This window comes from Clytia hemisphaerica, unplaced genomic scaffold (genome assembly GCF_902728285.1).
Source record: "Clytia hemisphaerica strain Z4C2 unplaced genomic scaffold, Clytia hemisphaerica genome assembly, whole genome shotgun sequence".
In the NCBI taxonomy this organism is placed as follows: domain Eukaryota; kingdom Metazoa; phylum Cnidaria; class Hydrozoa; order Leptothecata; family Clytiidae; genus Clytia; species Clytia hemisphaerica.
The window spans coordinates 16,196-42,910 of NW_027103957.1; the positions used below are offsets into that span (position 1 = coordinate 16,196).

Here is a 26,715-nt window from a genome sequence, read left to right on the forward strand (position 1 = left end):
ATGCGGTTATATCAGTAGAATCGCTAGGAAATTCTGAGCAAGAAGATATAGGTACCTTTTCGTTTAGGAGAGGTGTACCCAAAATATAAGCCCTAAAAGTTTGCGCATAATCAGGCTTGAAACAAAAGAATTTTGTCACAACACGCTAATTATGCAGATTTTTTATAGCGACAACAAAAGAAACCTATTTACTCGACATAAACTCCCTTAAGGGCAAGAGACCTGGTATATGACGAGCCGTTTTTCCATTGTTTTCAAGAAGCTGTTTTTCCATCTCTTTACATTCCTCTGATTATACCAAACAAGCTAAAATTTCCATTGATTTTTGACCCTGTGATTTTTGCCTTAAACTGTCAAATTTGTCCAAAAATTAAACCAAAGTGTCCGAAAATTCGCAAACAAGTTATTTTGATTATTCTACCCCTTAGCTTTCCAAAAAATGTAAACAAGTGCTTTGATTTAAAAAATCGAGCGACCACAGCTGGATAGCCCTGAATTAGTTTTTCCGAAGATGGTATTAAAGGCTATAGTATATACTAGACGGTTCCCGTCGTCGCAAACGCCGGTTAAGTGTTGCTGAACGCATACAATGTTCCTATCTATTATAATAAAATGATACACACAAACATACCTTCGCGCAACTCTTCAACTGTCTATGGCTTGAAGTCGATTGTAATGTGGTGTTTCAATTTTCATTTATATTTCTGGTTACATTTGAGTATACTTTCTTTATTTGTTATTGCTGAAAATAAGAAATATAGTTAATGACAGTTTAATAGATCAACACTTGTTTTTTTCTTCATTCCTACTCGCTATCCAATAATAGGTATTCGATGCACTTATTTGTTGTAAATGTCCGAAATATCAGAAAATGTAATTCTTTAAAGTCTAAAATTTTGCCTAGCTTTTATAGCTTTTTTACAGCTTAAAATTTTTTAAACTGCAAAAGTTTTTAAAAATCCGTCCAGACAAAGAAACACAGAAAAAAAGAGGAAAGTGATTTACATTTTGTTCATTTATTTTCGTTTTTTAATATTCACAAAATATACAGTAGTAATCAAAAAAATATTATATCTTAAAACAGAAGATCAGATTAGAAGAATAGGCTTGAAGGTCTTATTTCCTCAGACTTTACTTTGTCATCACTGGAATAACGAATAGAATTTTAAGTAACTTTACGATATTCATAAAAGCCTCAGAAATGTTGCTCGTCACTGGCTTCAGTTAAACTTTAGAGCTGTCTATTTTCAAAACTTATTTGCTCAAGGTAAGCAAAACGGTTACTAAGAATGAAATGCATTATGTCAGACTTAGTAATTCATCATTCATAATTGAGTTATTTAATAGCCTCAGTAAATCAGTATTTCTCATCACTGGCTAGCTCTACACCACAGTTTCTCATTATCAAATTCAACTCTCAGAGGACCGTATTCAAAAAATATTTTAAAAATACACAAACAAACATAAACTTATGTTGAGGGAAGAAACTTTAAAAAGGATTTAATTCTCATTTGTCCTTGTGGTATAAAGTAAGTCTAACGCTGTTTTAAATATTACATGATACTAACATAAGTCAAATCAGTTTCTTCCCTGTAAAGTTATTTCGTAAGGTAAACATTAACTTAACAGCAGAGAAAGAAAGAAAATATGTGAACTATACTTTACATTTCAGGATATGTATCAAAGAAGACCTTTGATACCTATCCCACCTTTCTCCACCCTTAAATTAATGTTTACCTGGTGACCCCCCTTCCCACGTGACTTATCGGCGTTTACGACGACAGGAACCGTATAGTATATATTAATATAAAACCATTTTAAGGCCTTTTCTGCTGGTCGCTGGTCTAGTATTATGGGACAAAGTTTTTCAAAAAATTAGGTAATTAATAGGTAATGACGACTGGATTGTTTAAGCTGAACCATGCTGTGTGTACGAAAGAAGCTACCTTGGTAAGTATTTTTGTTTTTGTCAGTAATAATTCAACCCTAGCCTGTATGCGAAAATCAAAACTAATAACAAGTGTAAAAGAAAATAAGGGAACAGTAGGAAAATAATTACTTCGATTTGGTCATTTAGGGTGACGATCTTGTTCTTGTCCTCTTCGACGGACGACTTTAACGTCTGAAATAAAAAAACATCTCCTCTTGGAATTGGTCTATTTTCTAATCACGTGATCAAAAAGTTTGCAAGATAAATCGATTTTGGTACGTAAGCCTCATTTTTTAACAATATAAAGAGACAAAAGCCTTCCATATCAGTGTTTTATATTGACTAACAATGGCTTCACATGAGTACATATGTGACACTGCAAACAGGATTGTTTCTCTTGGGAGAAGGGATTGGTCCTATTCCCTTGAGCTTTTTACTGATGTACTTTCCAACTGAAAAGAAATTATAATTAATTTTAAAACGAAAACCAACTTTCTTCAATCAATGAGATAAATCTTCTTTCACTCTTCCATTCACTTCTTAAATTGATTCAAGACTAGCCAACTTCAGATCAAAACGTAGCAAAAGAACAATCAAAAAATTACCGTGCCTAAAAATTATATCAAAATACTTCTTAAAAAGCGCCTTATATAATATGATGAAATTAATGGTAAAACATTTTTCAAAAATTTCGTTCGTTTGTTCGTTCGTCTGTTACCAGCTTTTCTCGGGATTAGTCCATTAGTTTTTTCTGATCTTTTTCAGTGATGCAAATCGACTGTACCTAAAGTGACGATTTTCAAAAAAACGGGCAAATTTGGTACAGAAAGTGCCAAAAAAATTCCCTTTTAAACATGATTTATCACCTGTAGCATCATCACCACAAGTAAATAATTATCCTACTACCATTAGAAGGTCTTGATACTTGCGTTTTGTTTCCTGATAAAAAGAGGAGCATTGTGTAATAGAAATACATTATTTTTCATCTAAAATTCATCATTCCATTCTAATCTTGAGAGTGTTCATTTTTTGGCGAAAGTTAGCAGTTCACTTACTCTGTGTTTCTCCTCTCTCTTTCTTTCTGACATTCCTCTTAATCCTGAAAACAATAAGAAACTATTGTCGACGAGCTGAAGAGCTTTCAATGCACAGAAACATTCATTTCTACATATTTTAACATAGTTTGTTTAGATTTTTAGAAAAGATTGATGTTTATTGATTTTAAAGGGTTAATAAGTCAATCAAAGCTAGATCTTTGATCTAGGACAAACTTAATTTTGATACTCACCACGAGTTTCCACAAGTATGTAAACAATTATCCTTCCATCAATAGATCTTCATGCTTTCTCTTCTCTCTCTCTTTCTGGCGTTTCCTCATAATCCTGAAAACAAAAAGAAAATCTATTGTCGACGAGCTGAAGAGCTTTCAATGCACATAAAACATTCATTTCTACATATTTTAACATAGTTTGTTTAGATCTTCATACTTGCGTTTGGTTTCTTTGTGTAATAGAAATGCATTATTAGGTTTCATCTAAAATTCATTATTCTAATCTTGAGAGTTTTCATTTTTTGGCGAAAGTTAGCAGATTGTCATACTTTCTTTTCGTCTGTCGTTCGCGTTCCTCGTGATCCTGAAAACAAAAAGAAAAACTATTGTCGACGAGCTGAAGAGGTTTCAATGCTTGGACAGAGCATAGACAGAAACATTCATTTCCACATTACTCATTAGATGTTTATTTGGGTTAACATAGTTAAGATTTTTAGATGTTTATTGATTTTTCGGACATAGTGTGCAGAAGGGTCTCTACCCAACCATTCATTAATATTGCATCCCGTATATCACGAACCTGCTCCATTTGCAGTTGTGGTTTACCAACCATTGTGTAAATGGCGATGCAGTCAACAATTTTACTATTTACATAGACATTTTGTTAGCAAATGTCAAATTTTTTTATTAATAGCTCTAATAAATATCATTATAGCCCTGCAATGCAACTGTCAATCATTTTTGAGAAAACTGATTGGATAATTGATGTCACGTGGCCGGTTAATATTTCCCCATAGTGACCAGTTGGAAATTGACATCTTTAGAATGTTAATTTTTACGATGTAGAACAATAGAATACACTTGTTAATTACTTTTATTACTTTATTATAACTTTATTTTGCATGGCTATAAATGGATTATTAACCTCAGTAAGCCTGTCTCTCTGGAAAATATTGACCTCGGGCACACGTGCCCTCGGTCATCAGAGAGACCGGCTTTTCGGTTAATAATCCATAAAGATCATCAAATTTACTGTTCGGAACTTTACAAGACTTACTTTATTCACTTTTTCCAACTCACAAAGTTGTTTCGTCTTATCATAAAATAAAAAGTAAGTTTCAGTTGAGGTAACCAAAATGAGTTTATTTCTGCATTACTTATGGTGTTTCAAGGACGGATCGTTATTCTTCGTATTTCGAATTCAAATTTCAATTAAAAACGTATTACTACTCGATCAGAACATGTGAAGGCTTTTCTTAAAGGACTTTCTCTCAATCAACCAGGCGTTTTTTGTTGACAAAGTGTCATAGACATTTTAAAAGATGATGTATAAAGCACGTCTTTTTCAAGCAAGGGGTAACTGTAACTGTGTCAGCCTTTTTATATCAAAATACTTCTTAAAAAGCGCCTCACATGATATGATGAAATTAATGGTAAAACATTTTTCAAAAATTTCGTTCGTTTGTTCGTTCGTCTGTTACCAGCTTTTCTCGGGATTAGTCCATTAGTTTTTTCTGATCTTTTTCAGTGATGCAAATCGACTGTACCTAAAAAGTGACGATTTAAAAAAAAACGGGCAAATTTGGTACAAAAAGTGCCAAAAGATTCCCTTTTAAACATGATTTATCACCTGTAGCATCATCGCCACAAGTAAATAATTATCCTACTACCATTAGAAGGTCTTGATACTTGCGTTTTGTTTCCTGAAAAAAAGAGGAGCATTGTGTAATAGAAATACATTAGGTTTCATCTAAAATTCATCATTCCATTCTAATCTTGAGAGTGTTCATTTTTTGGCGAAAGTTAGCAGTTCACTTACTCTGTGTTTCTCCTCTCTCTTTCTTTCTGACATTCCTCTTAATCCTGAAAACAATAAGAAACTATTGTCGACGAGCTGAAGAGCTTTCAATGCACAGAAACATTCATTTCTACATATTTTAACATAGTTTGTTTAGATTTTTAGAAAAGATTGATGTTTATTGATTTTAAAGGGTTAATAAGTCAATCAAAGCTAGATCTTTGATCTAGGACAAACTTAATTTTGATACTCACCACGAGTTTCCACAAGTATGTAAACAATTATCCTTCCATCAATAGATCTTCATGCTTTCTCTTCTCTCTCTTTCTGGCGTTCCTCATAATCCTGAAAACAAAAAGAAAATCTATTGTCGACGAGCTGAAGAGCTTTCAATGCACATAAAACATTCATTTCTACATATTTTAACATAGTTTGTTTAGATCTTCATACTTGCGTTTGGTTTCTTTGTGTAATAGAAATGCATTATTAGGTTTCATCTAAAATTCATTATTCTAATCTTGAGAGTTTTCATTTTTTGGCGAAAGTTAGCAGATTGTCATACTTTCTTTTCGTCTGTCGTTCGCGTTCCTCGTGATCCTGAAAACAAAAAGAAAAACTATTGTCGACGAGCTGAAGAGGTTTCAATGCTTGGACAGAGCATAGACAGAAACATTCATTTCCACATTACTCATTAGATGTTTATTTGGGTTAACATAGTTAAGATTTTTAGATAGATGTTTATTGATTTTTCGGACATAGTGTGCAGAAGGGTCTCTACCCAACCATTCATTAATATTGCATCCCGTATATCACGAACCTGCTCCATTTGCAGTTGTGGTTTACCAACCATTGTGTAAATGGCGATGCAGTCAACAATTTTACTATTTACATAGACATTTTGTTAGCAAATGTCAAATTTTTTTATTAATAGCTCTAATAAATATCAAGATCATCAAATTTACTGTTCGGAACTTTACAAGACTTACTTTATTCACTTTTTCCAACTCACAAAGTTGTTTCGTCTTATCATAAAATAAAAAGTAAGTGTCAGTTGAGGTAACCAAAATGAGTTTATTTCTGCATTACTTATGGTGTTTCAAGGACGGATCGTTATTCTTCGTATTTCGAATTCAAATTTCAATTAAAAACGTATTACTACTCGATCAGAACATGTGAAGGCTTTTCTTAAAGGACTTTCTCTCAATCAACCAGGCGTTTTTTGTTGACAAAGTGTCATAGACATTTTAAAAGATGATGTATAAAGCACGTCTTTTTCAAGCAAGGGGTAACTGTAACTGTGTCAGCCTTTTTATATCAAAATACTTCTTAAAAAGCGCCTCACATGATATGATGAAATTAATGGTAAAACATTTTTCAAAAATTTCGTTCGTTTGTTCGTTCGTCTGTTACCAGCTTTTCTCGGGATTAGTCCATTAGTTTTTTCTGATCTTTTTCAGTGATGCAAATCGACTGTACCTAAAAAGTGACGATTTTCAAAAAAACGGGCAAATTTGGTACAGAAAGTGCCAAAAAAATTCCCTTTTAAACATGATTTATCACCTGTAGCATCATCACCACAAGTAAATAATTATCCTACTACCATTAGAAGGTCTTGATACTTGCGTTTTGTTTCCTGAAAAAAAAGAGGAGCATTGTGTAATAGAAATACATTAGGTTTCATCTGAAATACATTAGGTTTCATCTGAAATTCATCATTCCATTATAATCTTGAGAGTGTTCTTTTTTTGGCGAAAGTTAGCAGTTTACTTACTGTGTTTCTCCTCTCTCTTTCTTTCTGACATTCCTCTTAATCCTGAAAACAATAAGAAACTATTGTCGACGAGCTGAAGAGCTTTCAATGCACAGAAACATTCATTTCCACATATTTAAACATAGTTTGTTTAGATTTTTAGAAGATTAATGTTTATTGATTTTAAAGGGTTAATAATTCAATCAAAGCTAGATCTTTGATCTAGGACAAACTTAATTTTGATACTCACGAGTTTCCACAAGTATGTAAACAATTATCCTACCATTAATATATTGTCATATTTTCTTTTCGTCTCTTTCTGGCGTTCCTCGTGATCCTGAAAACAAAAAGAAAAACTTTTGTTGACGAGCTGAAGAGCTTTCAATGCACAGAAACATTCATTTCCACATATTTAAACATAGTTTGTTTAGATTTTTAGAAGATTAATGTTTATTGATTTTAAAGGGTTAACAAATCAATCAAAGCTAGATCTTTAATCTAGGACAAACTTAATTTTGATACTCACGAGTTTCCACAAGTATGTAAACAATTATCCTATCATTAATAAGTTGTCATACTTTCGTTTAATTTGTTTCTCGCGTTCCTCGTGATCCTGGAAACAAAAAGAAAATCTATTGTCGACGAGCTGAAGAGCTTTCAATGCACAGAAACATTCATTTCTACATACTTTAACATAGTTTGTTTAGATCTTCATACTTGCGTTTGGTTTCTTTGTGTAGTAGAAATACATTAGGTTTCATCTAAAATTCATTATTCCAATCATAAGAGTTTTCATTTTTTGGCGAAAGTTAGCAGTTCCCTTACTTTATGTTTCTCTTCTTTTTCCTTTGGTCGTTCCTCATAATCCTGAAAACAGAAGTCGACAAGCTGAAGAGCTTTTAATGCTTAGACAGAGCATAGACAAAAACATTCATTTCTACATTACTCATTGGATGTTTATTGATTTTGCGGACATAGTGTGCAGAGGGGTCTCTACCCAACCATTCATTAATATTGCATCCCGTACATCACGAACCTGCTCCATTTACAGTTGTGGTTTACTAACCATTGTGTAAATGGCGATGCAGTCAACAAGTTTACTATTTACATCGACATTTTGTTAGCAAATGCCAATCTTTTTTTAACCAATATGAGATATGGTACATATATTGATCAGACCCGTTAATTTTTGGACCCCCCTCTTAGGCTGCACACATCCCCTCTGATAAGTTTTGATATATATCAAAACTAATTTGGGGATGCATGCAGCCTATCTCCTCTCTAAAAGCTCAAAACCCCTAATTTTAATAGGAAAAGGACCCCCTGGGTTACACCATTAATAGCTCGAATAAATTTCAAGATCATCAAATTTACTATTTGGAACTTTACAAGATTACAAGACTTTATTTACTTTTTGAAGCTTTTTGATTTGCTTTTCCATGTCAGCGATTGTCAGTTGAGGTAACCAAAATAAGTTTATTTCCGCATTACTTGTGGTGTTTCAAGGACGATTTGTTATTCTTCGTATTTCGAATTCAAATTTCAATTAAAAACGCATAACTACTCGATCAGATCATGTGAAGGCTTTTCTTATAGGACTTTATTTACTTTTTGAAGTTCGCAAATCTGTTTCTTCATGTCAGCGATTGTCAGTTGAGGTAACCAAAATAATTTTATTTTCACATTACTCATGGTGTTTCAAGGATGATTCGTTATTTTTCGTATTCCGAAATCAAATTTCAATTAAAAACGTATTACTACTCGATCAAATCATCTGAGGGCTTTTCTTACAGGACTTTCTCAATCAACCGTGCGTTTTTTGTAGACAAAGTGTCACAGACATCTTTAAAATTCTGTTTTGTCTTTGAATGTTTGGGAGAAATGTCAATATAAGAATTGATAAAAAGTCTTACATCTTACCATAACGAAAAGCTCATCCCCTATGTCACGGTTGACTCTCGTGATTCTTTTGATCACCGAGCCAACAATGCTCTGAGAAATGTGTGTTTCGTATTTTGACCTTCGTTTAGAGTTCAATTCGCCGACTCCACTTTTGTCAAATCTGCTTGAACGTTTTGATTGGGCTTTTATTAATGCAAAAAAAGCTTTGCTGGACATTTTTCGCAATTCGCGAACCAGTTCCTTTCCATAATAATTTCTTCCCTCGTACTACACCAAAATGTTGTGTGTAAAGAAATTCTTTGCTTTCTTTCCTTTTTTTCTTGCTTGCCGTTTTTTTGTTTTTCGCAATTTGCGAACCAGTTCCTTTTCACGATAATTTCTTCCCTCGTACTATACCAAAATGTTGTGTGTAAAGAAATTCTTTGCTTTCTTTCCTTTTTTTTCTTGCTTGCCTTTTTTGGACCTACCCCGGTGGAGGTCCTATAAATTAACCGTTGTATGTTCGTTCGTTACCAGCTTTTCTTGAGATTGGCTCATTAGTTTTTTCTGATTTTTTGCAAAAAAATGCATAACTATAAACCCCCGAATGTGACGGAGCCCGATTTTCGAAAAAAAATGTTTTTGGGTAAATTTGGGCAAAAAAAACGGCTAAGAAACGGGTTTTTTGGTGAAAAATTGGATCATTAATTTTTTCTTATTCTTTTGAATGAAAGTAGGTAAAAGATGGCTCAAGCAGATTTTTGTAAAAAACGAATTTTTCAGCTCAAAAAAACGCATCTATAAGAATCACTATTAATAAGCATATACCAATATTCTTAGCCAAATTACTCAATATTTTGATGAGATCGATGTTTTTTTTGCTCACGAAGTCTTGAATAAGAAAGAATATTTAAAGAGCATGAAATTTTGGTTTCTGAACGGTTTTTTATGAGAAACAAACGACCAATTTTAATAGATCGTCACTATTTGTGTTCTGAATGATTGTTAATTGGTCACGTAGATATCAATTATATATGTATTAAATGCACAACCAGGTAGGTCCATAAAAGTATCACTTGTTGTTTTTCGCAATTCGCGAACCAGTTCCTTTCCATAATAATTTCTTCCCTCGTACTATACCAAAATGTTGTGTGTAAAGAAATTCTTTGCTTTCTTTTCTTTCTTCCTTGCTTGCCGTTTTTTGGTTTTTCGCAATTCGCGAACCAGTTCCTTTTCACGATAATTTCTTCCCGCGTACTATACCAAAATGTTGTGTGTAAAGAGAAATGGAACTTCCTTACCCGTTGTCAACGAGTTGAAGAGGTTTCAATGTATAGGACACATTTTACTCACGGTGTTTCAAGGGGGGTTCGTTTCATCGTATTTCATTGGAAATTCTATTAGAAAGTAAATCGAGCGTTTTCTTTCTCGTCCTGTTCAATCTTCTTTATTTCGAGATGAGGGGACACGAGGGTTTTTGTATAATTCTCAATTATAACATGAAAATTTTGTTGCTGCAACAAAAACATTGCAAAATGTTGCAAAATTGCGATATCTGATGTGGGGATACAATAAAACATATCCATGCGATTGCGCAATCGCGAGAAAATTTGTTTTCGTGTCCCCTTGTTCCTTTTCTAAGCATCCCAAAGTGCAATGTAAGGGTCGAAATGAGCAAAGGTGCAAAAAAGTGCACTGTGTAGGGGTGTAAAATTTTGGAAAATCTGACGATATCATGCCAAAAAACTCCAAGATCACAACGTCATTCTCTGTGACAAAAGAATTACCAATTATTACCAAGATTTACAAATGTAGTCGATATTTTGATTTTCTAATAACGAGTCATAAATGAAAAATAGCAACTTAAACAAAATGATTGAAATATAATAACCAAGACACTTGCCGATCCATTCATTAACGTGTATTGAAGAAATGTGGCCGACGTTTAGGTATATCGTTAGGAAAATTCCTAAATTCCCAGAGAGAACGAGTTTGAGTGTGGACTAAATATCTTCAAAACATTCTGAATATAATAAATAATAATAATAATAAATAATAATTTTTTTGCCTAGCTACCTGATGACGTCATCTGGCAGGTGACCAGGTGCTAAAATTTGATGTTACTATATAAAATCGAGTTTTAGGGTCATTTGTTTCAAATTTCGTGCTTTTATCACAATCTGAAATATTTTTGGAGTTAACAGACCACACTAATAGCTTTTACCCAGATAATAACTTTGTATTGCTATAATTATATGTGTTACTATACTTCGCTTATATTCTTTAAAAATAATTTTCATTTGTGACAAATCGAGAAATTTTATTTATTACTTGTACATAATTTTTATTATTTGTTAGCATGTCAAGTCATGATAGAATTTAAAAGAAAATCAACGAAAAATCTTTAATCGTAAGCGAAGAATATTTTGAAAAACCTGTATACACTTTTGGCGCACTCGGTAGTCAATGTTTTGCATTGATTTTCACAAAGCTAAGTCTCGACTTTCTTTTGTATTCTTAATATTTATTTCAATTTAGGCCCCTTTTAAGTCCTTAAAACCGACAATGACTAGTTGTTTCTAGGCATCAACGCATATGATATTAAAAATTTCAGAAAAAAAAAATCCGAAACGAACTAGAAATTTAAAATGTGTATTGTATTTCGTTGCCTTCTCACTGCATTTTCTAAATTAATCCCTTCTCCATCGAGTTGCTCAACTTAGGAAAATTAATGTCCAAATAGGAACCTGTGTTAAAGTCATGAAGCTAAAAACTTTTAACATCTCGAGAACAAGCCAATACAAATGAAATTTTCCCAATAGTCAAAATACCACAATGAGTATTGTGATTGCAAAATGTTTCAATATTCTTGAAATTATCAGCAGAAATAACAATAATGAAATACTCCTTGTGGTATTATTAACTTTTGTGAAAACATATGAAACATATGAAGCTTCTGGTTTTTCTTTTTATCATTAAATTCATCACCCAAGTAAACATTTTTCAGTAAACATTTTGCAGTGAGGATTGGTTTATTTGATTATTTTCAATGGGGACAAAAACTGGAGGAAGATTTTCCACTGGGGACATTATTTTGGCCAAATTTTTCCAAAGAGGTTCGTTCCAGTGGTTCTGTGAGAAAGGGGTGTCGTAATCTCAAAATAGGCGAAAAATCTAATTCAATTAACAGCGATTTTTACTTAGCAATTATAAACGAATTCAGGCTCAAAACACACTGACTTGTACCAACGGATTAGAATAGGTGGATTAAGAACTCATAGAAAACACTCCTCGTTAGGTTATCAAACTTTTTTACGAGTTTGCTAGCAATTAAAACTTGATAAGTTGTAAAAAAGTTGTAAAAAATCATTACTTTCAACATTTTCATTGGTCATTACGTATCACGTGGTACATTTCAAATAAGAAAATGCACTTTTTTAGCCCTTTCTATCCAATGCAGAAATTAGCCAAATAATTTGAAATTTATTTTCCTAATTCTAAATACAGTCTTCTTTCACCAGTATGCAACCCATTCGTGAGCCATCGATAGTTTCTTAGTTATGGACCATACGTTAATTTTCACTTATCTGAAGATTGCCATTGACAAAAGATTAAAAATTTACATTAAAACTGGTCTAGCGTTTGTTGATGCTAAAACTTAAGTGCAGGATTTAAAATATTTGCAAAATCATCAAAATTGATCGAATCATAGGACAAATTCGTTTTCGAAACTGTATAAATTGGAAAATTGTTCTTATAAAAACAATGAAAAAACTAAACGAGGAGTGCGCAGAGTCATTTACAGATTTTTCTTGTAACAATGAGAAGACAATGGATCTCTCTTGGGAGCAACGAGAGAAGTTAATCCACCTATTCTAATCCGTTGCTCGTACTTACAGATTCTTTATGGGCAAGATTTACGCTAAAAAGCAATCTTCCGAATACTTTGAAAGCCGTAACCAAGCTAACAGCTTATAAAAATTGAGCAATTCCATAGTTTATCTACCGTGGCCAGATTTTAGCGAGGTTAAGCAAGTGTTTATCTATACCGCTTAATGCAACATCGGAGGCCTGTAGATAAGATTTCACTTGCATGGTTTGCTTTGGCAAGTTATGTACAGGCCTATGGTATCGCACTTCACGGTCAAATTAAACCCGTGTTTAACCTCTCATTTGACTTAATTCAAATTTGCCGTTCCAAAATATTTCATCATTTTGGTGCGCTATTTGTGAAATTTTAACATCCACTCAAAGAGGCTAGAGTGGAATCTTTAACCTTACTCAAACAAGAAAAAGCGAAGCCCTAACTTTACTCTGCATTTACACAAACAAACTATATAAGAACATAACGCTTCGGTGGCCAAAATGTTAAGAACAAGTTAAGAACATTTTAAGGCTTTCCGTACTTTAAAATACCCGACTTTTTATGAAAATGGCCAAAAATAACCACAAAAGGGTGAAAATATTAATAATTAATTTAATAAATAATAACATTTTTAAGCTAAAACTTTGAAAAATTTAAGAACAGCCAAAGATCTCAAAATTTTGGATGTCTATATAAAAAACCAACTTGTATTTGTCTGAGGAAAAATTGAAGAACATTTTCCATCCGGGTGTTTCGGTTCCAGCCCCCGTGGCTTTTAATTTAAAACTAGTCATAGCTTCCACTAAATGCCCCCACATAAAGATCATGTCATGCACTTATAAGGCTTTAATGCTTTAAAGATTAAACATTAAAAAATAATCAGGAATAATTGATTGATTTAATTCTTAATTATTGATTGATTGGTTGGTTGATTGATTGATTGATTGATTGATTGATTGATTGATTGATTAATTGAGGCGTTTGCTTGAAAAAAAAAATTATATTTCATTATAAAAAAATAAATACTTGAAGAATTCATGCAGCTTGATAACTTAATAAAATTTAATGAAAAGCTGGAAAAGCCTCTCAAAAATATATTTAAAAAGTTATGGTATCATTATCTTACTGATTTTCACATCTCCTGTTTGTTTGTTTTTTCTCCTAGTTTCTTTCTTATAGCAATATATGTCATGATTATTATTCACTAAATAGACCTTAATTCTAATAATGTCGCAGACATCTTAGATTGTAGGCAAAATATATGGACATACGGAGTGAATAAATCCACAAGGTTAACCAATCAGAAATAGCTAGTTTTTTTTTTCATTGGCTGCTATATTTCAACATTTCTCTATTGCTACTTTGCCTAATAAACAATAGTCAAGAGGATACTGCGTATAAAATTTATCAAAAAGTTCTGCGCCATCTTAAGTTGGGTGAAATAGAAACTCGCTTATCCTAGTTAAGGCCCGGGCTCCACTAGCGTACGCTGTGATTGCACTTCTCAAGCAAAATCTTCTATGTTGTTGGTCAAAAGAAAAGTAAAGGAATGCCATTGTGGTTCATTCAGACGTACAGTCGAGAAAAGTTAAAATGCGCCTAAATTTCTTTTCAAGTGCATAGTCCATCAATAAAATGACTGACAAAAATAAATTAGAGTTTGAACAAAAATATCAAATGTACATTTGAAAGCTTAAGCAAATTTCTTTAAAGATTCTGGAAAAAGAATTGAAATCATTGCTGAAGTGAACTTCTGACTAAATTACAGTAGTTAGTATTCAGTTTCAAAGACAAGAAACAAAATTTGACATACAAAACACTTTTTCTAGTCAATGAATCGGATGCTCTTATATCGGATGGCCAATAGTCACCTTCATTTTTTTATTTTATTTTTTTATCCACGGATCGCTGATAGTCACTTTTCCGGGGGTTAGGTAGGGTCAGGGTTGCTAGTAACGGCTTGTCACTGTGCCGGGTGCATACTCGGCGCCTTGGGCCCCGCAGGGTTGCTAGTAACGGCTCGAATTTCAGTCAGGTTTAAAAAAGGGGTACTGTTACCCATATTATAATAATATTACCCCCGTCTTTTGCCAGTTCGATATAATATGTTATAAATTGCGTGGTTTTGCTGTGCGGCGATGGCTAAACCGATAGAGCGCTGGCTTCCGAATTTGAAGGTCTTTCTTTGGTGGTGGTTCGAATCCCACTCGGTGCGAAAATTGGACTGGTCGAAATTGATGGACAAATGATTGACAGGTATGAAGACTCAGTCAGAAATGAGAAACTAAGTCTCAGAAACTCAGTCAGCCAGAAAAGAGAAAAATAGGATAAGAGATAGGAAAGAAAACAAGGTGACGATTGGCCATCCGATATAACATCTACCCAATGAATCAGCTCATCATCATCATAACCAGTCTGCCATTTTGTTTGTTTTGATTTGCACAAGTAATATTATAATTCGTGTTATATCATACACTGTTTTGATTTGCATTTATAACACTCGCTTCAGCTTTTCAAAGCCAAATCAAAACTAAAATTGTAATATGTAATAATGATAATACCATATAACGTAATTCGAAAATATGTATACTACCATCCCGGAAAAAAACCGAACATTTACGGAAGAGACTAACTACGGATATGCTTACGCGACAACAAAACAATTCGCAAAATTTTGAGATTCCAGTCCAATATCTATGCGTGAAACTATGAGAGCCTCCTCGTCGCTACGCTCCTGCGGGGGCAATTATTAATTATTTATTTATCATTGATTTTCTTAGCATCTTTATTTTCAATTTACTCAATATTTATTTAATTTATTTTAATACCATATTTTTGGACAAATATATTTTCAAAAACATTGTAATAAAAATGGAACATAGAAAAATATAATTTATTTTTGACAATTCATGTAAACTATAGATTCAAAAAGTATTCCTTCACTTGTCTACGTAAATGAAAGGGGTATTTCAAAAGGACACACATTTATCTGATATAGTGTTTCATAGCAGATAACGGCTTGGGGCGTAGACAAGAACAATCGTTTATGTTAAAGTATGTTTCTTTTATTTCAAGCAAAAGTAAAAATAAAAAAAAATAGAAAATTACCAGAAACAATATATGGTGCAGAAGGGATGATGCATGGCATCAGGAAAAATGCACGGCAAAAATGGATGATGGGTATGTGCGGACGGTAAGGGTCCGTTTTTTCACCTTTCAAAGTCTCTCTAAGGGTCGGAAAAATCAGAAAGTTTTAAATTAGTCTCTCTAAGGGTCGGAAAATTCAAGATTTTTAGGAAACTTTTTGATTTCCAGAGAAAAAATTGTAATAAAGTCTCTAAGGGTATGACTTTTTTCAAAAATTTAAAAAAAAAATTCAAAAAGTCTCTCTAAGGGTCACCTTTTCAGCAAAAATCAGTCTCTCTAAGGGTCGGTTTTTGGAGGTCCCGTCCGCACATACCCCTCATTCGCCAACCTTGGGTACACTTATAATCTTATAACATTTCATTAATGAGGAACCATTTGCTAGGTATGTATAACGACCTTATTGAATGCTCTTTTTATTGAAGACTTTTTTCACAAATGATACTTGCAGATAAACAGAAAGGCAGACATTCCCATTTCGGTAAGGAGCATACTTAACCTGTTTTTCCAATTCAATCTCGATTACGTCTAACAGGCTACCTCTATTTACCTATTATTTTTTACAGTAAAAGCACAAACGAATTCGTCTTCGCCTATCCAATTCAATGACACGACGAAGATGTTTGAAAATAGTTGCAATGGTTGGATTACCAAGTACAGTTTAAGAAGAATGATGGAATCGGAATGATGTTGCAATTTTGTTCAAATTGGTCACAAATTATTTTGATTCTTGGTAAATTTCTTGAAAATTTCAATTCGGCCGAAGATTATACTTGGATCCCGATTCTTTGCAGCTCCTTCCTGAATCATCACGGTAGAGACCATTCACGACTAATGGACTACATACTGGAAATTCAAACAAAGATTTTTGGTCAAAACAGAAAACTCCCTACCAACTTGTACTCATACATGAACGCTCACGACTCAATTAAACTCTCTGAGTTCTAAGCAACCATTTGAAAAAGTTTTTTGGTTTTCACTCTTCTGCACTCCTACCCAGCTGGCACACGACGTTTCAATGTTCATCTAACGTTATATGGACGTTATGAACGTTATGCGCTTCTAGACTTTTTTATTTTTATTAAAGTTGTTATCAAAACTCTTGGGGTTTTTAGATTCTGCACAGGTGTATTTATTTTAGAGCTTTCTTGTTCATGCTTTTTAAATATTTTTTCGGTATTTTCATCGAGATTTCTGATGAATTTTTTGAAATTCCCTCTTAAATTGGATTTTACTGAGTTCCATGGCGAGTCGTAAAAGAGCCAAAATAGAAAGATAAGACCCTCTAAGGTTGTTCTTTTGAAATTTATGTGAAAAAATAAGAAAAATTGGGAAAATTTTGGTATTTTATCCCGTCACCCTTTTAGTTTTTTTCTTGGAAAGATTTTCACAACTTTACAAATATCAAGATTTTTCTATTTATTCTGGGTCTTTTTGTACATTTTCAATATTTCTGGGAAATGTGAAAATCCCCCTTAAAATAGTCAAATTAGATCCACAAAGAGTGTTTTTTTACAATTAATTTTCGGAATTCGAGGGAAAATGCACCTTAAGTCTGAAATGCTTTCGAAATCATTTTCCATAAAATGGGACATTGTTGTTTTGGCTCGAGATTTTGCAGATAGTATCGCTTTGGGTATATGCCTTTGAGTTTCAAGACGAATGCTACATGTCAATCTTCCACGTTTCCCAGGCAAATATAAGTGAAGCATTAGTCCAGCTTTTTTTTTTGTGATGTACATTTTTTGAATTTTGTATAATAAATAGGTAGGACGCGCAACTTATGTACGAAATAAGTGACTTCAAATGTTACATAGGAGATTCGACTCTAGTCTTCGGCTTTACGGTATTGTGCTTGGCCCCTAAATATTGATTTTTTAATGACCAAAACCGACTTTTTCTTTTTTCTTATTCTTGGTTACAGCCAAAAGTTTTCAAACTATTTTTAGCGAATCTTTCTTCAATCAATGGGCGCTGAATTTGCCTCGCTGTATAAAAAATGCTATATGACAAGTTCCAGAAATATTTTCGATTCTACGGAAAACAGCCTGTTTCGGGGAAACATATTGGATGATTTTGAGTTTATAATGGGTAAAAAGTTCTGTTGTGAAGTTACAGTAAGTGGTTGCAGCGAAAATCAAGTAATTTCCATTTGCTCGATTATGTGTTGCAAAATAATAATTGATTTCGTTAATTCTAGATGTCGTAATTTGAAGAGCAAGAGCGTACCATTGAAATAGTTAAGAATACAAAGCGAATTTCAAATCAGGAAAAATTCAAATCATGATATAGATTCTATCAGATTGATTTGCAAGTCAAAGAGCATTTCTCGGCCCGCTAACTCCATGCAAAATCACCTAAAAAACAACCTCGGAGCTCAAAGTCTTTGAATCGGAAAATTTCGCTAGTTGTGTTGTGTAAAATATCTCAAAATACTCAAAAACTCAAGCCATCTCGCAATTCGCGATATTAATGCCGTAATCTTTTCAATAGAAACACTCTTAAAAGCCGGAAGTTTGTCGCTTATTGTGGCAAATTTCTGGGTTTTGGAGGGATTTTTGCTGACAAAATAACGTCATCAGTGTTAAAGATGACTCATGTTTTTATACTGATTTGGTCGAAAAAGAATATTGAAAAAATGACGGCAGCTTAATGATTGAACGTAAAATAAAAAAGATAAATATAAATGCCCTGCGAAATAATAATCTTGGCAATCAGCGGGAAAATGGTTACGACATTTCTACTATTTCCTTTTTCTGGAACCAAGTCTCCCGAAAAAACTAATGTTTTTTACTAAGCATGCAAAGAGGCTTTGTTTCTTAGAGCTTGACTAGCCTCTCAGGTAGGGTATGGTTGTTTATTATTTGTATTTTTTCTTAATTCCCTAGGGAAATATATACTTGCGCACGAGATTTATTTCACATTTCACGTTTATTAGTCTCTTGGGAATAATTGCACGCTTGCACGCTTCAAGCTTATTGGTCTCTTGGGAATAATTGCATGCTTGCACGCTTCATGCTTATGTCATTTAGGAATATTATAATGCTGCACACTTATCCGTATCTTGGGACTAACCAATAAAGAAGGTTTTTTTCACATTTATTTGACAATACATGTTGTTGCATTGATTGCCCCCGCAGGAGCGTAGCGACGAGGAGGCACTCATAGTTTCACGCATAGATATTGGACTGGAATCTCGAAAATTGTTGTCTTGTCGCGCAAGCATCCCCGTAGTTAGTCTCTTCCGTAAATGTTCGGTTTTCTTCCGGGACGGTAGTATACATATTTTCATATTACGTTATATGGTATTATCATTATTACATATTACAATTTTAGTTTTGATTTAGCTTTGAAAAGCTGAAGCGAGTGTTATAAATGCAAATCAAAACAGTGTATGATATAACACGAATTACAATATTACTTGTGCAAATCAAAACAAACAAAATGGCAGACTGGTTATGATGATGATGAGCTGATTCATTGGGTAGATGTTATATCGGATGGCCAATCGTCACCTTGTTTTCTTTCCTATCTCTTATCCTATTTTTCTCTTTTCTGGCTGACTGAGTTTCTGAGACTTAGTTTCTCATTTCTGACTGAGTCTTCATACCTGTCAATCATTTGTCCATCAATTTCGACCAGTCCAATTTTCGCACCGAGTGGGATTCGAACCACCACCAAAGAAAGACCTTCAAATTCGGAAGCCAGCGCTCTATCGGTTTAGCCATCGCCGCACAGCAAAACCACGCAATTTATAACATATTATATCGAACTGGCAAAAGACGGGGGTAATATTATTATAATATGGGTAACAGTACCCCTTTTTTAAACCTGACTGAAATTCGAGCCGTTACTAGCAACCCTGCGGGGCCCAAGGCGCCGAGTATGCACCCGGCACAGTGACAAGCCGTTACTAGCAACCCTGACCCTACCTAACCCCCGGAAAAGTGACTATCAGCGATCCGTGGATAAAAAAATAAAATAAAAAAATGAAGGTGACTATTGGCCATCCGATATAAGAGCATCCGATTCATTGACTAGAAAAAGTGTTTTGTATGTCAAATTTTGTTTCTTGTCTTTGAAACTGAATACTAACTACTGTAATTTAGTCAGAAGTTCACTTCAGCAATGATTTCAATTCTTTTTCCAGAATCTTTAAAGAAATTTGCTTAAGCTTTCAAATGTACATTTGATATTTTTGTTCAAACTCTAATTTATTTTTGTCAGTCATTTTATTGATGGACTATGCACTTGAAAAGAAATTTAGGCGCATTTTAACTTTTCTCGACTGTACGTCTGAATGAACCACAATGGCATTCCTTTACTTTTCTTTTGACCAACAACATAGAAGATTTTGCTTGAGAAGTGCAATCACAGCGTACGCTAGTGGAGCCCGGGCCTTAACTAGGATAAGTAATGTAGTTTGATTGAAATATCCCCTTCGGGAGTGTTGTCCAGATCTGGTGTATAAGTTCCGATCTTTATCTCCATTATAGAGGTTTATGATCATCCCCTACACTATCAAGACATAGTACTGATAAAATAAATCTTACAAACTTACAAAAAACCTAGTAATCATCTATTTTGACTACAACCTTATTATATAGCAAAAAAAATAATTTATTTCAAAAGACCTTTTTTGAATAAAAATGCAAAAATTATTTAAATTATTCGAAAAAAATAATTTTTTTAATTAATTATTATTAACAACTAATATATGGGCAAAAACTTAAAAAATAACGCCCCACCCCTCTCGCACATCCCCACCCCGGCCACACACACCCCCTCTAGACCAGATTCCGTTCTTGTCTTGTATTGAATAGAACTATGTGGTGGAAAATTAAAAAAAAAATAAAAATGGCGGCAATAACAACGCCCCCACCCCTCTCGCACAATCCCCACCCCGGTCCACACACCCCCCTCTAGACCAGATTCCGTTCTTGTCTTGTATTGAATAGAACTATGTGGTGGAAAATTAAAAAAAAATCAAAATGGCGGCAATAACAACGCCCCACCCCTCTCGCACATCCCCACCCTGGCTACACACACCCCCTCTAGACCAGATTCCGTTCTTGTCTTGTCTTGAATAGAACTATGTGGTGGAAAATTAAAAAAAAAATCAAAATGGCGGCAAAAACAACGCCCCACCCCCCTCTCGCACATCCCCCACCCCGGCCGCACACACCCCCTATAGACCAGATTCCGTTCTTGTCTTGTCTTGAATAGAACTATGTGGTGGAAAATTAAAAAAAAAAATCAAAATGGCGGCAAAAACAACGCCCCACCCCTCTCGCACATCCCCACCCCGGCCACACACACCCCCTCTAGACCAGATTCCGTTCTTGTCTTGTCTTGAATAGAACTATGTGGTGGAAAATTAAAAAAAAAAATCAAAATGGCGGCAAAAAACAACGCCCCACCCCTCTCGCACATCCCCACCCCGGCCGGCACACACCCCCTATAGACCAGATTCCGTTCTTGTCTTGTGTCTTGAATAGAACTATGTGGTGGAAAATTAAAAAAAAAATCAAAATGGCGGCAAAAACAACGCCCCACCCCTCTCGCCCATCCCCACCCCGGCCACACACACCCCCTCTAGACCAGATTCCGTTCTTGTCTTGTCTTGAATAGAACTATGTGGTGGAAAATTAAAAAAAAAAAATCAAAATTGCGGCAAAAACAACGCCCCACCCCTCTCGCACATCCCCACCCAGGCCACACACACCCCCTCTAGACCAGATTCCGTTCTTGTCTTGTCTTGAATAGAACTATGTGGTGGAAAATTTAAAAAAAAAATCAAAATGGCGGCAAAAACAACGCCCCACCCCTCTCGCACATCCCATCCCACACCCCGGCCACACACACCCCCTCTAGACCAGATTCCGTTCTTGTCTTGTATTGAATAGAACTATGTGGTGGAAAATTAAAAAAAAAATAAAAATGGCGGCAATAACAACGCCCCACCCCTCTCGCACATCCCCACCCCGGTCACACACACCCCCTCTAGACCAGATTCCGTTCTTGTCTTGTCTTGAATAGAACTATGTGGTGGAAAATTAAAAAAAAAATCAAAATGGCGGCAATAACAACGCCCCACCCCTCTCGCACATCCCCACCCCGGCTACACACACCCCCTCTAGACCAGATTCCGTTCTTGTCTTGTCTTGAATAGAACTATGTGGTGGAAAATTAAAAAAAAAATCAAAATGGCGGCAAAAACAACGCCCCACCCCTCTCGCACATCCCCCACCCCGGCCGCACACACACCCCTATAGACCAGATTCCGTTCTTGTCTTGTCTTGAAATAGAACTATGTGGTGGAAAATTAAAAAAAAAAATAATCAAAATGGCGGCAAAAAACAACGCCCCACCCCCCTCTCGCCATCCCCACCCCGGCCACACACACACCCCCTAGACCAGATTCCGTTCTTGTCTTGTCTTGAATAGAACTATGTGGTGGAAAATTAAAAAAAAAAAATCAAAATTGTGGCAAAAAAAACAACGCCCCACCCTCTCCGCACATCCCACCCCGGCCGCACACACCCCCTATAGACCAGATTCCGTTCTTGTCTTGTCTTGAATAGAACTATGTGGTGGAAAATTTAAAAAAAAATCAAATGGCGGCAATAAACAACGCCCCACCCCTCTCTCGCACATCCCCACCCGGCCCACACCCCCCTCTAGACCAGATTCCGTTCTTGTCTTGTATTGAATAGAACTATGTGGTGGAAAATTAAAAAAAAAAATCAAAATGGCGGCAAAAACAACGCCCCACCCCTCTCGCACATCCCCACCCCGGCTGCACACACCCCCTATAGACCAGATTCCGTTCTTGTCTTGTCTTGAATAGAACTATGTGGTGGAAAATTAAAAAAAAAAATCAAAATGGCGGCAAAAACAACGCCCCACCCCTCTCGCACATCCCCACCCCGGCCACACACACCCCCTCTAGACCAGATTCCGTTCTTGTCTTGTATTGAATAGAACTATGTGGTGGAAAATTTTAAAAAGATTAAAATGGCGGCAAAAACAACGAAAGAACATTACTCTAAGTATTCCCCTTGTTAGTTACAAAGTATCTACAGTACAGTCTCATGATACCCACACTAACCAGGTTTTTAACTTGATTTCCAAAGATGGAGCCCAAAGATGAGCAGAACTTGACCATTGATCTGTTATTCTACAAATAAAGATCGCATGAAACGAGAGTGAGGAATCGTTTGCATTGTTTATAAAAACTTACATACATGCGCTGTTTGAAAAAGGAGGGCTCGAAGGCGGCTCATTCTTAGAAAATAGGTAAATGGTCCATTAGTTTCGTTCTGTTAATGATTGTTTTAAAATTTTAAAACTAAAATCAAAGATAAATGATTGAACTTTTTACATCTTTGTGTGACACAAAACTAATTTAACAAAAGAAAAGTGAAGCAAAAGGCAAAATTCGGCTATGCTGAAATCTTACAAGTAATTTAAGTTAAATGCTGAGACAAGTAAACATATGTAAAAGATGACAACATTAGCTTTACGTTGGTACAAAATTCTTTATATTGCACGAAGTGGCATGGTATTTGAAAGCAATAGGGAGATGTCAAAGCATTTGACTCAACAATTTGAATTGAACCGTGAAAGCGAAAAGCTATAAAAAAGTACAAACAGTTACAAAAAATAAACCCTCAACACAACACTATAAAATATGGTTCTATACACCATTCACTTTTCAAAACATTATTTTCTTTCCAGCCCTTGTAAATACCACGTCTGAAGGTAAATTTGAACAGAAAAAGTTAATAATGTAGGGAGGGGCACGAGATATTATTGGAAAGTGAATATCGATTATTCAAATTATTCAGTACCCCGTATTACTTTGATTAAATGCCCGGGCGTTTATTAAAACTTTTGGGTTTTAGGAATGGGGTTTATTCGAGGAGAGCGTATAAAAGAAGGGGGCGTTTATTAAATTATTTGTAAATGGGAAACTTATTTGCCTTTTTTAGTATTTGAGTGCATGTATAATAATATTTGAGTGTTTTCTCCTATAGGAGAAGCGGTTATTTGAAGGGGCCGTTTATTTGAGGGGACGTTCAATAAAAATGTTTTGTGAAAGGAGGGGCGTTTATTCGAGGATAGTGTTTAAAAGAAGAGGGCGTTTATTCGAAGTAACACGGTAATTTTTTTATTCAGTTCATCCCTATATCTTGATTCGGGAGAATTAGTTCTTTGCGTTTTCTTAGCTTTTCTTCTGTCAACTGATTTTGACTTTCCATCAAATACAACGTAAGAAATATGAAGGTCTCGCGCTTCATGTGTTTGGTCATGTGCTTAAACGATGAAAACCAGCTGAATAACTGTTCGCAGCTCTCGGTGTTGACCTAAATGTAAAGAAATTAAACCCTATTACCGGATGTGCATAAAAAATTACAAATTGGCTTAAATAAAATTTTCAGCAGTATTATAAAAAGGTCAAATCAGCAATAATTGTTAAAAAATTTGAGATTATTTCCCTGAAGAGAGTAGCGCATGTAAAAACTTGAAATTTGTGCTAAACTTCTTTTTTATGCATACCTGGTATATATACAGTGAAACCTCTAATTAACGGAGACTCCAAAAAGCGGACACTGTCTAAATAGCAAACACAATCTATTCCCCCTTTTTTAACAAACGCCACTAAAACGGTCTCCAAAAAGCGGACACCTCAAATTAATGGACACTTTGCTTACTCCCCGATGGTGTCCGCTAATTGGAGGTTTCACTGTACATCATTTTTTAGTAATATCGTGAGCTTGGTATTATTAACTGTGTTATAATAATGACTGTGACTTGGTCAGGGTTTCACATTAATCTCAATGATATCTCTGCGAAGTTCTTAAATAGTTATGTTGATGATGTTATCTCTCTAACAATTCAATTTCCACTTTAAAGGGGCTTGATACTCAAGTTAAGAAAATAAAAATCTGTATATACCTCGTTTAAATTTGCAACCATATCAGGGTCGCAGTTTTCAAGACACCATTCTCCAATGTGGTTTTTGAAATGAAAACGATCAACTGCAAAATCCATTCCAGCAATTCTTTTACTCAATGGTGTAAGATCTTTCCTAATTTTGTTGGTGGCGAAAGGCTTCAAATGACATGCATCATCGTAAACAATCGTTTCTAAAGTAATGTATAATGGGAAGAGGATTATTCACTTTCAAGGATACTTTGAGTTAAAATCTATTGTCAATAATCTACAGCACCTGACCCCGAGAATGTAGGTGAAATTTGAATCAGACCTGAAAGATGTAGATTTGCATTTTTAAAAACATTGAATGCCTTCAACGAAATTTTGAACCCTCAAAATCCTTTCCCAGGGGTTAGTTTCATTACCTTTGATAGATAGGCTAATTTTTTTTGGTCCTTGAAATGGAAGTCTTTTTACTGGAAAAAACATAAAAATGTCAAACAAACCTATCATGCTATGCTCCGAAAGAAAGTCAGATAGACAGCCATACACTTGCCGTTTACTCTCACAGTTATAAAGCTCTTTTAAATCCAAAACTATTCCACATGGACTTGTTATAGCCAGTATTCCTGAAAAAAGGAAAGTTTATTATTCGAGGATTAGCCTTAATTTCACGCCAAACTTATATCTATCGACTCACGCTTATTTCTCAGCCGTCTGACTACTTGATTGGTTTCTACCCCTAGTTTAGGTCATAGGCAAATGGAAAGTTAAATTTGGATTTAACATAGGTTAAATCGTGGTTTAACTTTTATTTGATAAGCGCTACAGTATTCGAATGGCTGGGAGGCCGCCCTTCGCCAACTGAGTCTACTTGCCCATAGCCTCGTGACGTCATGTTCACAATGGCCATCGCAACTCCCTGTTCAAGTCGACGCTATAACTGAAAGCTGACATGATGAAATAAGTTTTTTAAATCCCTCCCTCCCTACCTCCCTGCAGTTATGGTCATAGGCGATTCTCACTTATGGTTTTAGGAGGTTATCATTGTGAAGAAATTTCACTAAAATATTTATTCAATATAAAGTTATGATACAAAGTTAATAAGTTATTGGCTCAAAAAAAACAGCAATAAACAGCGTTTATAGATGTCAATCAGCTTATAACTTTGTTTGATATCTTTTGACTAAATGATTATTTTTGAGAAATTTTTTCACAGAGATGACGTTCGATGATCAAGAATTTACTTCAGTGAAAATGATTGTTATAACACTTTTCTACAAGATCTTTATTTTTTTCTTTATTTTCATCTTCAGTTTAAAAATTTTTAAAAATATTTTTTAATTTCAAATTGTTCCACTCACTAATATCTTTCCAAGGATACAAAATTTATAAAGATTGAAGGGTTCCTTCAAAAGTTATAGTTAAAAGAAAAAAGAGTGCACACTTATCGTGGATAGACTTTGAGGTCCGTTTTAATCTACCCATACTTTTTTGTAAAAAATGATTTTTTTGATAATTGTTTCTTGGAAATGTCCAACTTTAAAAAACTGTTGTACAAATTCTAGTATTGTGGTAAACTTAAATCACCCAATCAGCTTTAAAAATAGATACTTTGACACCGATACCGCCCCCATGATAATCAAATAAAAATACATGGTTTATTCAACATATCATCAATTTATCTTACCCGCGGTTTTAGTATTTTTTGCTTTTTGTTTCGATTTATCTGTGTTACATGTACTCTCAATATCATCATCGTCGTCATCATCGTCATCATCATTCTCTTCACCAATTACAGCCGTTTCTCCACAAGCTGAACAGTCCGCTTCATCTATTTCTCTCGGAGTCGTGGTAGAACTTTCTTGCCTCAAATAAAATGAATCGCACAATTTCAATTACATGACAGATCTCTAAACTGTAAAGTATATGAAATCTAAAATAGTTCGCCAGTGCATACTAGACAGAAAGACTAAGTGAAATTTTATCGAATGGATACATTTCTTTTATGTAATGTCTTCCAGGGATAAGTCAGAGGATAAGTCAATTTTACCTTTGTTGAGATAAGGAAATTATCTGTATTTTCTTCTTTTGACCAAGAAAGTTTTCTTCCACAGTTTCTATTTCGCGTGTTCTA

At 34.6% G+C, this 26,715-nt stretch overlaps 1 protein-coding gene across 1 annotated transcript; it reads right to left on the reverse strand.

Annotated features, from left to right (window-relative positions):
- Positions 1-23,589: 23,589 nt before the first annotated feature.
- Positions 23,590-26,321, reverse strand: LOC136810175 (uncharacterized). Its single transcript, XM_067066744.1, has 4 exons — positions 26,269-26,321; positions 25,085-25,207; positions 24,600-24,790; positions 23,590-24,007 (listed from the first exon to the last, which is right to left on the reverse strand). The coding sequence occupies exons 2-4, from the start codon at positions 25,089-25,091 to the stop codon at positions 23,816-23,818; spliced, it is 390 nt and encodes a 129-aa protein (XP_066922845.1). The 5' UTR covers positions 25,092-25,207; positions 26,269-26,321; the 3' UTR covers positions 23,590-23,815.
- Positions 26,322-26,715: the final 394 nt, after the last annotated feature.